The following is a 16375-nucleotide window of genomic DNA, read 5'->3' as shown; positions in this document are numbered from 1 at the left end:
CTCTAAATTACTAGAGAGATGTATGAAACTGGTATTTTGTTGCTATTTGGTGTTACGGGTTGAAATTGAGCTTTGCAACCCAGACAGATGGTGCTATTCTTGAGTCTGTTTGCAAGATCCTATAACATTTAATTAAACAGTGGTGTGATTCTCATGAGAACCCGTATTTTGGTATGTGTAAGCCAATACACTAGTTTCTTTAGTAAATTTGATTTTAAATAGATGTATTTACCTATTCTAAAGAAAATTATCTAATGAACCTGTTAAGATGAATAGCTTGTGTAGTAAGTTACACAGTAAACTTCAGAAATTTTCCAGATGAAAAATGAGCGAGACTCGCTAAGATAGGCATTTATCTTTTAAAGCAACTTTGATGTAGTTGCCAAACTTCGTTGTATGGTAGCTGTGGTACCCTGTTAAGAACCCAAACAGCTGACTTCAGCAGTTCCCAGAAAGCAGTGAGGAATTTGGCAATATATATATTTTAGAAAATAGTCATTGATTTAGATTCCTTCTTATCTACTTACATTTTAATTTGGGGATTGAGGAATAGAAATATTTTTTAATAGCCTAGTCCAGTTTTGATGTGTTATGTGGACATAACTTATTTAGCTGTATCGTAAAAGTTTGAGTTTGGTGGTAGTATTGCATTGTCGAGATGAATATGTTTATCAGCTACATAAATAGTACATTAATAGGTCATGAAATAAAATTTCTAGAAATGGTTAGAAAATATTCTCTTTTATTAAATTTATTTAGCTTTTACTTAATGCTTACTGTAGTTTTCTAAATGGCAGACAAGACTGAAAGGTGACTTGATGCCAGATTGGATGACAAGAAGGAGCCGGAATTGTATTCTGTGTGTAGAGGGGAATGCCTGAAGGGCTTTAAGGAGGATAATGACATGATCAGATTTATGCTGTAGAAAGAGACTGCTGTGGCTCTGTGGAGTATAGATTGCAGTAGGGGAGAAACCAAAGGCAGGGGGAAGGCGCAAGTTAATTATGGACAGAGGCTGTAGGCAAAAGGCAGGGAACAGTGCAAAGACAGTAAAAATAAACACTAGACTGTATAACCTGCCTATTTCCAGAAAAGCTTTGAGGCAATGGGAAGAAGTAGAGAATAAGATTTCTTAGAGAAAGGGGTTGGGGGTGGGGGGAGAAGGTGGAGATAGAATGGAGAAGACAAGACCTTTGTCAGGTGGTGGGTGGTGATGGTGAATCAGAATATTTTGGCAGGGAAAGAGCTCATGAAATTTTGGTTGTGAGAAATGGGCATGGAAAAACCCTGGTAGGAAAAAAGAAGATAGAGGCACCTCGAAAGAAAGGCCTGGGGATCTACTTCCAAAAAATCAGCCTTTCAAAACCATATGGAGCACACTTCTACTCTGCCACACATGGGGTCCCCATGAGTGGGAGTTAACCTGATGGCAGCTGGTCAGCTCTAACAGCAGTTGGTTCTCTCTTTACCAGCCTTTTGTTACACAGAGCCTTTGGTTTTTTTTTTTTTTAAATTGTGCTTTAAGTGAAAGTTTACAAATCAAGTCGGACTCATACAAAAATTTATAAACACGTAGCTATATATTCTTAATTGCTCTCCCCCTAATGAGACAGCACACTCCTTCCCTCCTCAGAGCCTTTGGTTTTAATAGCAATGGGTTTTTTTATGGGTAAGCCCAGAAAGCTGATTAAAACTTTTTCTCTGCAAATCTGCATTGGGAAGTTTTTTAGTTTTTTATTGAAAGGTTTTGTTTGTATTAACTTTAAATCAATGATATTTTGGGTGGGAAAAGGAAATAGACTTTACCCCATGTTTCCCTTCATGTCTTCGTGCAAATGGCCGATTTTGGGGAGCCAGTGAAACGGTACAGGGAGCGTTTGGAAGGACCACCAGACATCATTGGTGCCTCTTCCTCATTATGATTTTAGGCTCCTTTTAATTTTTATTTCTGTCATTCTTTATTCCTTCAGCACTTAGTTTCCCTCCCTACCTCATTTCCAGTCCCCGCCCCCATTTAACCCCTTCTTTTTTTTTTTTTTTAAAAAAAAAACAAACAAATTGCTAGGCTCCCGGCTCTCTGGAGTCTTCCTTGCCCCTTCTGCACTTTTACTTGGCAGCGTCAGTTCTCAGTTAAGTGCTAAAATGTACATATGCACTTCAGAACCTTTTGATGTAATCTCCTTGGTGTGGTGGGGAACCTCTCCAGTTGTTTTGAGTGCACTTACTGGCACAGCGTGCACTACCCATTGTCGATTGGCTGTAATTCATTCAGACTTCCCGTGTGGGTAGATTTTTCACTTGGCTAACTAGAAGGTAGAGAATTGGCCTTCCTGCAGTTGTCATTTTTCTTTAATTTCTCTCCAAGTGAGGTAGAACTAATGAAATACAAGTACTTCCAAGTACTAAAACTCCCAAGAAATTAAAGCTTTAAAAAAGTTGCGCATGAACCACCCACTCATTAGATCAGATGTTACCTCTAACTCTTCTTATCACTGTGCATTTATCTATCTGTACATAGGTGTAATCACAGTGTACATATAATTCTTTATTCGACTGTCCTAACATATTTTCCATGTGGTTACATTTTCGTCATTATACTTTTAATGAAAAAGTCTAATTTCTTTTATAAATTTAATAAAAGTTGTGTAATTAGTCTCAGATTCGACCAGTATGGGAGTATCTATCATAAAACATGAGGGTTCCCCTCCCCCTACGGGAAAGAAAGTACTAGTAGTTTAATTTGTATCATTCCAGGTTTTTCTTCTCGGTTTTGCATAGATGTCTGTGTGCCTGTTCACAAATGCAGTTTAAAAATTATTTGTGTTAAGTATTGAATGGAGAAAAATAGCACGTACAAATCATACCCAAGGTAGAAAGAATCGTGATGGAAGGAATACCCATGTACCTAATACCCAGCATAAGAAAAAGAAAATATCATTTATGAAGCCCAGTCTATGCCCTTCCTCATCCCATTCTTTTTCCTCTCTCTGGAGAGACAACTCTTATCCTGAATTTTATTTTTATCATTTCCTAATTTTTTTTTTTAGTAAATCGTGTGGTTGTAATACTGAACAATGTATTTAGTTTTGTGAGTGGCTTTTAAGTTTTTATAAAAGGAATCATACTATATTCTTTTGTGACTTGTTTTCTTAGTTTAATATTATATTCCAACAATATTATGTGCTGTTGTAATTATGGGCAGGACTATGTAATGGACAGTTGTAATCCAGTTACACCAGTTGGTTTATGCATTCTTTCGATGGTGGACATACCTGTAGTTTCAAAATTAGAGACAGGTGATAATTCTCCACTTTTTCTTGCAACGTGCTTTTCCCACGTGACATGGTCTTAAAACATTTCCCAGCAGTGAGCTTAGATATACTGCATCCATTCTAACTATGTTTCCAGCATTTGCATCCTGTTCGTAGGATGGATGTAGTATTGCTTGTTTAACCATCACCCATGAGGAACATGAAGATTGTTTTTTACTTACTTTTTTGGTATAATAGGCAGTTACGCATTAGTTACATACTTGTGCACATATGTCAGTACTTCTGCAGGATAGATTCCTAGAAGTAAAATTGCTTGTTTGTGAATTAAAATTTTTGATAATTATTAATCCTGAGCAAAAAACCCCAATATTTTCAACCTTTTAATTTCTCGTAAAATTATGAGCATCTTTTCATAAAACGTATGGGTATATGTGTATTTCTTCTGTGAGCGTGTTTATTTTTCAAAAGTGTTTTATCTCCAAAAATCTTTCTTTTTTAAATTTCTGACCACTCATTAAAGGAATCTGTAGTTCAGGTCAAAGTAGATGTCCTTTGCATGCCATGCTCATTCTTACCTCAGAGCTATTTCCGAGTGCTTACTGCATACCTGGCACCGCTTCACTGCTTGCTAGGTCCATGCAGATGCTCGTTTTATGCTCACAAGATCCTGATGGGGAAGATACTACTATTTACATTTTTCAGATAGGAAAAATAAAGCAAGAATTTTAAGTAACTTGCCCGAGTTAATACAGCCAGCAAGTGATGGACTTGAATTTTGAGCCTTAGTCCTTCTGACTTGAGAGCCTAACTCTTGACCAGTACAGTATATTGTATGCTCTTCCTTTTTCTACTGAAATTCTTTTCGGACCACAGTAAAGCTCCTCCTAGCTATTCCAAACATTATTGGTCTTTCTTTTCTAAGCCGTTTAAAAATTAACAGTGTAGACCATATCATTTAGGACAAGCACGAAGGTAGGAATCACCGGTGCATATAGATTTACCTGAGATTAATGGAGTGATAATACAGTTTACATTTTTTAAAAGTTTCCTCAGAGATTAATGGAGTAGTAATACAGCTTATTTCTTCCCACAGATGGGGAGGTATTTTTTTTTTTTTCTTAGACTACTTTATTCCAAATTGAAGAATCATTTGGAAAGTGAAAAATTAGGATAGTTTAATGTTTTGATCGATGGCAAAAGCAAGGTGAAACCCTAAGTAATTGCATAATCTCAAAATTAAAAATCATCACCTGGCTAAAAATTTTTGTTTTTTAAAAATAGCCAGTTACTAAAATGTTTATATTAAAAATGATTTATTTTTAGTGAGTGACATAATCATATACTTAATAAGAAAGAGACAAATAGCTTAACCATGATGGATATTAATTTGTTTTTTATATTTAAGAAGCCTGGAGAGAAGCAATTGAAAACTAGTTTGGCTACTCATCAGTTATAAAGGGCCCCAGGCTTTTCCTAGCTTATTACTCCAACATCCTTAGTTTATCACTAAGCATATCCTACGTATTTTGGTATATTGTGTTTTCGTCATTAGTTCAAAATATTTTCTGATTTCCCTTGTGATTTCTTCTTTGTCCCACGAGTTATTTAGAAGTATTGCCTGATTTCCGGGTTTTGTAGAAATGGAAGAGAGTTCTAGATAACTTTGATAATTTCTAATTTAATTCTGTTCAGAGATGGCAGTTTTTGAAAATTTATGATAGCTGTCTTATGACCCATCATATGGTTTTTTTGGTGACTCTTCCATGTGTATTTGGAAAAAAAAAATGTGTATTCTCCTGTTGTTGGGATGTATTGTTTTATAAATGTCAGTTTGATTATGTAGGTTGATAGCATTGTTCATGTTTTCTGTTTCCTTACTGATCTTCTGTTTACTTATTCTATCACTTACTGAGAGGAGGTGTGCTGAAATATTTAGTTATAACTCTGGATTTGTCTACCTCTCAGATACGTCAGTTTTTCCTTAATGTGTTTTGAAGCTCTGTTACTAGTTGCCTACGTGTTTGGGATTTTTATGTCTTCCTGTGGCTGTAACAATGAACTCAAACATAGCAATGATTGTGAGGATGGTGCAGGACTGAGTAATGCTTTGTTGTGTTATACATAAGGTTGCTATGAGTTGGCACTGACTCTGTGGCACCTAACAGCAACAGTAACAACAACATGTCTTCCTGAAGAATTGACATTTTTATCATTATAAAATTTCTCTCTTTATTCTTAGTAATCGTCCTTTTCTTGGAGTCAACTTTGGTATTAGTATAGCCACTTCCATTTTCTTATGATTAGTATTTGCTTAATCTGTTATTTTCTACCATTTTACTTTTAACTTATCTGTGTTTATAGTTTAAGTATATTGCTTGTAAGCAGCATGTAGTTGAGCCTTGCTTTTTTGTCCATTGTGATAATCTCTGCCTTTTAGTTGTAAGATTGAGACTGTTTATATTTAATGTGATTGTATTGAAATGGTTAGTTTTTAAGTCTGCTAATCTTGGTTTTTTTCCTATCTAGCCTGTGTGTTCTTTTTTCTGTCTTTTTTTGCTCCTTTTTCTGCTTGATTTTGAACTATCTGAGTATTTTTTGATTCCATCTTATCTCCACTATTGGCTTATTGGCACAGTGATTAAGGGTTTGGCTGCTGACCAAAAAGGTCAGCAGTTTAAATCCCCCAGCCACTCCTTGGAAATCCTATGGGACAATTCTAGTCTGCCCTAGAGGGTCACTGTGAGTTGGAATTGACTCAGCAGCAATGGGTTTGGTTTTTTTGGCTCGTTGGCTTTTTAGCAATGCCTCTTTGTTTTACTTTTTAGTGATTGATGAAGTGTTTACAGTATACACCTTTAACTTACCTCAGTCTATCTTCAAATGACATAAACTCCTTCATTTATAATGTAAAAACCTTAGAACAGTATACTTCTGTTTGCTCCTTCTATCCTTTGTGCTTTTGTTGTCATACATTTTTCTTCGGTATCTCGTCTACAGTCCACAATGCATTGTTATGATTTTTGATTTGAATAGTTGGCTTTTAAAGATACTTAAAAATGAGAACAGAAGTCTTTTATATTTATTCACATATTAACTATTTCTGGTATTCATTATTCTTTTGTATAGATCCAGGTTTCTATCTGGTATCATTTCTTTTGCACTCAAAGAACTTAAAAAAAAAATATATATATATATATATATGTGTGTGTGTACATTTTTTGTCATTATTGATAAAACTTTATTTACAAAAATAGGTGGCCAGCTCACTGACTAACCCCTGAGCTAGTTGACCGAGATAAAAATGATGTTAGAATTATAAAATCTTAATGTTGGAAGGAATCCTTGCGACTCACGTTTGAGGTTTGGAAGGAACGTCATAAATCATGTTGTCCGACTATCTGATGTTTGGAGCTGCTCTGCAATATCCTTGTCTAGTGTTAACAGTTTTTCCTTAACCCCTTATTATCTATGATCGCATCTCAGGCAGTGATATTTTCTTGAGGGAGCTCTCAGTGTTGTTGTTGTTTTACTCATGAGTTTTTCCATGCGGTTCTGTTGCTTCACTTGGGAGTGTTCTGAGCAAATTTAATCCATCTTCCACATATCAATCAGTCTTTTGTCTAATTGAAGACTTTTTAGATTCCTTTAAAATCTTCTTAAGCACACGTTAAATTCATGCAGTTGTTTCTTTTGTCACATGATTTTAATGTTTTTATTGTCACATTTATTTGTTTGAAAGGATTGAACATGTGGCCACATAGTGTCTAGCCGGGTAGCAAAAGTTTAGATTTCCTCACTACCCTAGTCGTTTATCTGTTAATTTGTTCCACTTTATCTAGATCTCTTTCAAAGTATGGAATTAGGCGCTGAAAGCAACGTTGATTAGTGGCTTGATATGTAAGACCTGTTGTGTTGAATCTAGAAAAAAAAAATTTTTTTTTTTTTTTCTAAGATTGCTGTGTTTTCATTAATGTAGATTAAGATGGCAATAACTTTTTTGGTAGCTACTTCACATTTTTTAATTGTGTTAAACTACTGTCAAATAGTACCCCTGAGCCCTTTTCACTCATAATACTTGTGCTAAGCCAGCTCTGCCTTTTTTATCTTTATATTTGAAAAAGCATTATGGCTCAACAAAAATCTATTGTATGTTAGGAAGCATCTTTTGTTTAGAACTTCTCGTTATGGAAAGATATCACATTGCATTTCTCTCAACATGGAAATACCAGCCAAATGGAAGGCCCGAGGTCCTGTTGTCAACAGCCCCTCCACAATGGGGATCCCTGGCTGGCAGCATAGCTATGGCTAGGGAGAGTTTGAGCAGAGCCAGATGGGAGGGGGCATACAGCTAGAAATATGTCTCTGCCCAGCTGGAGTTTTAATAGTCTAAAAATTGTGAAAAGAAACAGACAACAGTAACGTACTATTTTAACACATGGTAAGCAACCTTTTGGCTTTTGGAGCACAGGTTATGGGATGCTTATGTCCTAAGTTTCAGAGTTTGTCTAGGTTAAGTGTCTAAAATGGTATATGTGAGTTTTAGTAGTAACTGTAAGTTTGCATTAAATATATTTTGCTTCCACATTCTGATTATTTTTGTTTTAAAATTTTATTTTCCATCCTTATTTTTATCAGAGTTCTACTCATAGGTAGTTAGACTAAGATAGTTCTGTAAGGCTTATAGTGTATCACCCCCCTGCTTCACCTCTCCAGAGGTAAACACTTTCACCTCCATTAGCTGATTATTATTTTGGTTTTTACTTAAGTGCTTCTAAATATTAAGCTTATAGTTACTTTTAGGCTTTTCAGTTCTAGACCTTTCACTGTTGAAGATGAGGATTTATTTCCTCTTATCCTTGCCTTCTGCAAAGCAAACACACCCTTTCTGCTTCTCCATCTTACCAGGCACCTTTCTGGGGCTAAGAGGGAGAGGGTGGAGAGGGATGGTTTTTGGCATTCAGCCTGTGCATGTTCTCCTAATCCCTCGTTTTCACTCTGCTTCCTTGTCCTCAGTTGTGCCTGTGTCCGCCACTCTAGACACCTTCTGTCTTATCCAGACATCCTGTTTTATTGTCACCAGAGAATACACTTCCAATTACCTGCTGAGGTGAAGGACGGTGCTGGCTCAGCTATGTGGAATGGGGAGCGTACCTGGGGAGTGTATCTGAGTGCTTCTTAAACAGGCTTTCAGCCATTTTTCCTTCTTTTATCTCCTCTCTTCCTTTCAAGCCTACTTCCAAAGCTACCTGTATCTATAACTCCTGAGGCCAAGGAGATTTCGTGAAATTGGGTTGTTTCTTAGCTTTCCCCATGGCTAGTCTAGGACTTAGTTTTCTTAGTAAGTCTCTTTACCTTTTGAGGCCCTGCTGCTTAGCTTTCAAAATTTTGCAGCTTTTATCTCCTCTCCTGTTATACCTATCATTGCAATTTTATGATTTAAGGAAAAAGCAAAACAAAGAAACCTCTTTACTGAGTTTTCACGGGATTTAAGATAGAGCAAAAGCAGATGTGCATGTTTACTCTGCTTCTTTACCTGGGGCTGATTAGTCATGTTTTAACAGACCTTTTCTATTATATGTGACTTCTTATCCTTTCTATAACTTGAGTTGAAAAGTTACTTAGTATGTTTACTGTATTTCCCTCATCTATTACAGTAGTGGAAACCCTGTGGCATAGTGGTTAAGTGCTGCAGATGCTAACCAAAAGGCTGGCAGTTCGAATCCACCAGGCGCTCCTTGGAAACTCTACGGGGCAGTTCTACTCTGTCCTATAGGGTCGCTATGACTCGACGGCAGTGGGTTTGGTTTGTTTTTTTTGGATTAGATTAGTAACCCTATCACAGGAGAAAGTGAGTGTAGGCACACTTGGAATTTCTTAGTACACTCATGTTGGCTCCAGATAATCACAGCTGCCTTTTCTATACACCATTCTAGAATCTTGCCCAGGATTAACATTAAGCCAATTTTTGTGGTTTGAGGAATCTTTCTCTCAACAACTCTTGAAAATTTGAATGTCTTTTGGTAGCTTTTCTATTATTGCTGATTATTCTAAGACATCTAATAAGGGTTCAGTCTCATTTACAAGTTGCTTTTGTGAGTGGAATGTAATTAGTCTAGGCCTGGAATCTTGAACTCATTTATAGCACCTAGGTCAACCATAAGGAGCCTTGGTGGCACAGTAGTTAAGTGTTTGGCTGCCAACTGAAAAGTCAGCAGCTTGAACCCACAGCCTGGTCCATAAGGACTGGAAACCCTATGGGGCAGTTCTGCAGCTCACTATGAGTTGGAGTCGTCTTGATGGCAACGGGTTTTTTTTTGGCCTAAGTCAACCATATCACTTTACAGGTCATGAAGGTGAGGTGCTCTGAGGTGGAGTAGTTTTCTGATATCGTGTAGGTAGGTAGTTGAAGAACCAGGACTAGAACCTAGATTTCCTTACCCCCAGCCAGTGTTCTTTAATACAGTATTCGTGATACTATACCATGAGTTCATTCTTATCAAGCCCTGTTAGTTTTACTCTGTTCTGTGACCACTGAATACCATTTTAACTCTGGGGAGTGATAATGCAAGTATATGCTGTTGGTCATGAGGGAATTGGTTGCAATGGGTCAGTGCAAATTCTCGTTCTACTTGGAGAATTTATCAGCTTATTCCCTACATACTGTACATAAAGAGTAGAATCGATGTAAGTTTTATTTAAATCACATTCATGCTATTAAAAACCAGAAACCAAACACGTTGCTGTCGAGTCAGTTCTGACTCATTCATGCTGTTAGGAAGTGGATTTATCTTGGTTCAGTTTCCTTGGAACCTTAACTAGCTACGCAGCAGACTCCAGCCATGGCTGAGAACGTTTCGCCCGGCCTTTCTTGCTGTTAGAAGAGTTAATGTCTTGGTTTGTTATACATGTACTCTAAGAATCAGCTTGTGTAGGTACAGCCTTATAGTGATAATACGTAAAAGGAGGCATATAATTAATAAAAAGTCTCTTCTATTCGTGGGATGATGTGTGGACGTTCTTATTCTAGTTTTCTTAATACCTCAGGAAGACTAAAGAAAGAGTCGTGAACTGTCTTAAATTAGAAAGTATGGCCATGAGCTCTAGTCATTGCTAAATTGAGTTGATGACAGTTTCTTTGTACTATTTTATAATAGTACAAAGCCCTGTGAAGCTGCATGGCAGAGTGGAAAGAATTTGTGCCTTAAATCCAGTTACGTTTGAGATCTGCATTTGCTAGCTATGTGGCTTTGGGAGAATTATTTAACCTTTCTGAGTTCTAATTTCTTTAGCTATGAAGAGACTAGTATGGTATCTGCTATTTGTAGGTGCTTATTAATAAATGGTGATGTGGCGGTTATTATTATACATATGTGCATACTGGTTTTGTTCCTTATACATTTTAACTTTGTTTTTTGAATCTCTGTTTTCAAAACTATGTAATTTAAAGCTTAAATACGTAGTAAAACTTGTGAAAGCCAGAACCTGTGTAAGGCAGAAACCTGTCAGAGAGGAAAACTAAAATCTTTTCCATTAAATAGAGAGCAAAAGGAAAGTGGTGACTGTCCCCTGTCAAAGGTGGAAAACTTGTGAGATGTGGAAAAACAAGGCAGCCCTGTTGGGTTCTGGCTTTCACAGGTTTCACTGTGATTATGGATTATTCGTCTTTTTGAATTTTTATCTAGAAATATTTTGAACGCTTGCCTCATGATATTGAAATCATTAAATAAAGAAGTTGAGGCTTAGTGATATTAATACATCTGTCAGAAATTGGATCAACAGGACTTGGAATTGAATTGATTTTTAACCATAAACATGGTTTGGTATATGAGGACGTGTTTTAATCTAATTGAATATGCTTCCATGATAGGACTTTTCTTTCTTGGACAAACCATTTCAGTATCACCAAGTCGTCTTTCCTCTTATCAAACATTATTTCAAAATTTAAAGCGAAGTCTTCGAACATCCATTTTATACTTAGTTATCTCTGTTAGGCTTGAATGCTGTTTCGTTGTTACATTTTCCAGTAAAGACTAGTATAATGATACTTAGTTTTAGCTTTAAAAGCAAAGGAACTAAATTGTTTTAAAATAATTGGACATTTTTCAGTTCTTTTGGCTGAATTAGTTATGAAGTGATTAAATTTGAAGCCTTGCTGTTATGTCACTTGCATTTGCATTCTATCACTTGCTAGAACAATTCCATAAAGAACGCAGAGCAGGTGGCAGTGGCTTCCCTTTACCACTGAGAGCATGGAAGCACTGATAGGAAGTTAGTGGAAGTGCTAGGATTAGGAAACCATTCGCTTGAATCAAAGCCAAATATTCTGTCTGCTGAACCATGCCGGATGTTACAGGTGAAAGTGTTCTAGTCAGTAAATTGCTGTTCTAGGATTTTCTTGGGGACTGCCTCACCTGATGTTTAAGTGTCTGATGCGTCTTAATTTTTATATTCTGCAGTATGCTTAATCTCAGTATTAGTGATTCATATTTATTGGTGTATTTTCTTCCCCTTCCTCTCCTTCCTTCCCCTAACTGCCAAGATCCTTAGGCACAGAACACTACCTTTCCCTTAGGTGATAATAAGAAAAGTTAGGTTTTTAATTAGCTTTTCTGATTTTAACTGCCCGTTTTTATTTAGTTTCCTTCTTTGACATATGTTTAAAAATTGTTGTTAGGCTTTCTGAGTAAAACACACACACTGCTCTTATTTGAAGTAACACTACAAAGCAACTTGTGTAATAGAAAAGTGGACGAAGGATATCAGCAGACGGTGACAAAGAAGTAGGACTACTACCCCTACTACTTGTTATGATAATAATAATGTTCCTAGTTTTTGCCATGGGCCAGGTACTGTCCTGAGTGCTTTACATATATGCTAACTCATGTTATCAACAACCATATAAATAAGTACTATTACCTTCATTATGCAGGTGAGACAACTGAGGGACAGAGGTTAAGCAACTTGTGAGGTTTTTACTACTTACAGCTAGTGAGTATAGAGCTGAGATTCCAACCCAGGAAGACTGGCCCCAGATTATTCCCTTAAGCAGAACAAGGACTATAAATTAGTACACGGACACGCCAATCTGCTGTATTGGCAGGTATTTTCTCCCTGGGAGAAAGATGTAGCAGTCTGCTTCCTTAAAGATTTACAGCCTTGGAAACCCTGTGGCGTAGTTCTACTCTGTCCTAGCCAGGATCGACTTGATGGCAGTTGGATTTGGTTTGGTTTTTGGTTGTATATACTCTAAAGACATAAAGAACACACAGTAGGATGCTAGTTATTATTTCTGGAAAATAACTTTCTGATATGATTTTTTTTAAAATTTATATTATTTACTTTTATAACCTGAGGAAACCAAGTGCCATAAAGGGGAAGCCTAAATGATGCCGTACCAGCTTTTACTAAGAATATTCATTGAAGATTAAGATTTCCATTTTTCACTGTAGAGGATAAGTTACTGAATTCCGGACAGTTTTAGTTTGGATATTATTATTTTTGTAACAATTTTTTTTTGAAGTGAAGCCTTTTTTCTTTGACTTGAGGAAAAGTGATATTTTTCTTAAATGGATTCATTGTAGTGATTCATTGTTTTAGTACTTTAAATTGATTTCAGTTACGTTAGTAGGAGATATGGTTATTTTTCCCCCCAGTGGTACTTGTTCTTTGAAAAACGGCTTGTTGACAAAAATGATTGACTTGGTGGGGGAGGAGATGAATGAGTAAGAATTGAATGCAAGGGAAACGTAAGCTGTTTGGGTCAAAATTATATTATGAATCAGCTTTACTATCAGTTTTGAACACAGTAATAGTTTATAGCTGCTTAACTAAGGAATTCGGCTTTCATTTGTTTTGAAACATCTTTGAAGTTTAGTTCCTTAAACCTAAGATTTAAGGAATTTTAAAATATAAAATGTATATAATGGAATAAAGATACAGGTTCCTGCTCTCTGCCTGTTGAAAGTTTCCATGTTTTAAAATGTGCTTAAAAAACAAAAAAATTACATGAGAGAATTGAAGCACCATGTTACTGTTTGTTAAATGCTCCCCTGATTAAAAATGATTTAAAATGTAGCTTCTGGGTAAGAAGAAATTGGGGAAATCCTTTGAAAGAAATTATTTCCCTTCAGCTCTACAGGCTTATTTTTTTAAATGCTTACTTGATTTCTAAATATAATTTATGATTCAAATAAGGAATCGTAATAGTTTACATATAGTGACTTTATAGAAAATAAATAAAATGGTTGAGAATAGGAAATAATGATTATTTGCTTGTTTTATTTTGGTGTGTAATATAAAGTGCCATGTAGAAGTCTGGATAGGAAGAAGTTAACTTTTTCCCTCTTAACAATCTAGAGGATTGACATATATTCTTCACTGGGAGAAATCTTATGGTATGAAGTTTAGTGTGAATGTTTGCTTTAACAGATTGGCTTCTTTTGGTATAAAAGCCTTTCTGTAGAGTTATGTAATTGGAAATGAAATTCAGAACGATTCAATTTTCCTGTCCTTTTTTTCAGGCTGAACTCACAGGAATCAAATGGCGTAGGTACAATTTTGGAGGGCATGGGGACTGTGGACCCATAATTTCAGCCCCAGCCCAGGATGATCCAATCCTGTTAAGTTTCATCCGCTGCCTGCAAGCCAACTTGCTGTGTGTATGGCGTCGTGATGTCAAACCAGATTGCAAAGAGTTATGGATATTCTGGTGGGGAGATGAACCCAACCTAGTGGGTGTAATACATCATGAACTGCAGGGTAAGTTTTTCGTTTTTTCTTAAAAAAAAAAAAATTTTTTTTGTTTTATTTGCATTGTGTTTTTTTTTAATAATGAAAAATTCCTGAAGGGTTATTAAGGCTGTTGTTGAAAAGAAAAACCTCAAATGCTTCATGGGCGTGCCTCTCAAAAGGAACATCATTACCCTCAACTGGTTTCCTCACACCCCTATTTTCAAATTCCCTTGCCCTTTCCCAGTCATGTTGGGGTGGAAACAAGGCCGAGAGCCACTGTGTTAAAATGATACTGAAATTGTGAATAATTAGCCAGACACAGTGAAATGAACAGAATTGTTTTTTCTTGGACTGTGGCTGTTGTGGTTCATTGCCAACTCAATTCTTTGGGGTAGAATTGTAAGATGGTATAGATACTTAGTGTGAGCCTTATTGTACAATATTATGAGATGACATTGGATAGTAATTTTGAAGAAAGATTAAAATGAAGGATATGACCTGTTCTTTCCTTGCGTTTTCCTAGTTTTTATGTAATTAGGTGATTCCAGGAAATTGGCTCCAGTGTTGCCAAATTTTTAGCTTCAGTTTGCATCTTATATCCGGAAACTTTGAAATAATAACCAGTGGAAATTTTACCATTTCTTGTAAAAGTTTTTGCTCCTTTACCTGTGTGTTTGTGTAGTATGCTAAGAAATTTTTCTAACTCAAGATTGATTCTGGTCTCTAGTTAGGATGTTACTTTCTTTGACTAAATCTTGCAATGCCAACTTTTATTATCTCCGAACTTCTCTATATTTTGTTAACTTGTGGTTGAAAATTTTTAGGTATTCTTTGTAATGTTTTGTTAGTTGATGTTTTTAAGGGAAGGAGTAAAACAAACAATAATGCATATTTGAGGGTCTATTCTGAGGCTTCTAAATTTGCCTAAAGGATTTTCTACAAACTTCTGTTTGACACCTTCCTAGCTTTTCCTAGCAGCCATTTTTTTTTTTTTTTAATATCTGTGTTATCTCCTGCCACAACAGCCAGAGGGCAGTAAACCACGGTGGACTAATTGAGCTGTTTACCTTATGGTCCTTTTGTCTGTTCAAATCAAACCTTTCTCCTGGTATTTTTTAGAATATTTGGTTTATAAATATAATAACCTGTTCTGGGTTAGATTGTTTACTTAGCTGGTTAATCAGCAAAGCCTCAGAACTTATGTACATCTCAAAGCCAATTTTTTGTAGGTTGGAAAAACTCATTTAAAATTAAGAGTTGGAACATCCAGATTCTGTTTAGTAGAATTTTTAAAAGTAAGATACCTCCTAGAAAGCACTTTTAACATTTGCATTTGTCGATGTAAGTATCAAAACACATATTTTGTTTTTAAGGGATCATTTTCTTTCACACCTAATAGAAAAATACAGTGTTCTTCGGTTTTGTTTTAGTTTCTCCTTTATTTTTCATGTTTTTTTTTTTTTCCTGATCTCATCTCCTTCCATCTCTTTATTCCGTGTTGCTCTGTTATGTTTTAACTTTTCAGTCTGGTCTTTATTTGTTAGCAGTGCAAATCATCATTTTATAATGATGAGGAAACCAAACCCAGTTGTTAATTAGGCTTATTTAGTTGATGTATAAGGTTACTTATCTATACCAACAAAGCAAATGGTCAGTGTTCTCAGAAGGAGCTTATTAAGTTATGGTCTTATTTCTCATGGGATTTGTTTCTCAGCTGAGAAAAAGAGGCAGCCTGTGTAAATTTTGTATAGTTGCTTTAGATTGCATATACAGATTCATTAATCTCTTAAGTATTTTTTGGTAGAGAATTCAGCAAAGATTGACTTAAAAAATTTTTTTTTAAATTACAGAAATACTACATCTTAATTAGGAAAATATAGAACCACCACATGAAGAGGATAAAGAAGTAAAAACCCTGCAGTCTAACGCAGAGTTTTAATATTTGATGTTTACGTACAAATGAAATTGGTGTCATACTATTTTGTAACTTAGTCTTTTTTACTTAACAATATGTCATGACTGTTTTTCCATGAAAATGGTTACTTTTTATTTTTATCTTCTTTCCTCTTGAGGCTGAATATGGTATAAACTGCTTATTCCTTTGTGTGCCACCAGGAAAGTGTGACGGTGATCGAATAGTCGTAACTTCATCAAGTACATCTTCTCTTTTTAATATATTGCATTTTAAGAAAGATTAGGTCTAGTCATATGAAGTTGCCATATTTTAGGTAAAAGTGGTTGAAAAGACAGTTTTACATGGTTCATCTGAATATTAGGAAATATTTGAAACTTAATTAGAAAAAGGAGTGACAAAAAGATAATTATGTTTCAAGTGAGGGGGAATATGACAGGTCAAGCGGTCATGAAAAAGT

General features: G+C 35.7%; 1 protein-coding gene across 4 annotated transcripts in view; it reads left to right on the top strand.

Annotated features, from left to right (window-relative positions):
* Positions 1–16375, top strand: part of MED13L (mediator complex subunit 13L) — a 284850-nt gene that overhangs the window by 13315 nt on the left and 255160 nt on the right. For all 4 annotated transcript variants that reach the window (XR_007514943.1, XR_007514942.1, XM_049866379.1 and 1 more), the window contains exon 2: positions 13793–14030. Coding sequence is in view for 2 of the 4 variants with exons in the window: in XM_049866379.1 (XP_049722336.1) it covers positions 13793–14030 (238 nt within the window). In the remaining 2 variants the exon portion in view is untranslated. The remainder of the gene's footprint in view (positions 1–13792; positions 14031–16375) is intronic.

This window comes from Elephas maximus, chromosome 22, assembly GCF_024166365.1.
Source record: "Elephas maximus indicus isolate mEleMax1 chromosome 22, mEleMax1 primary haplotype, whole genome shotgun sequence".
Lineage (NCBI taxonomy): Eukaryota > Metazoa > Chordata > Mammalia > Proboscidea > Elephantidae > Elephas > Elephas maximus.
This window is presented reverse-complemented; position numbering and strand designations above follow the sequence as displayed.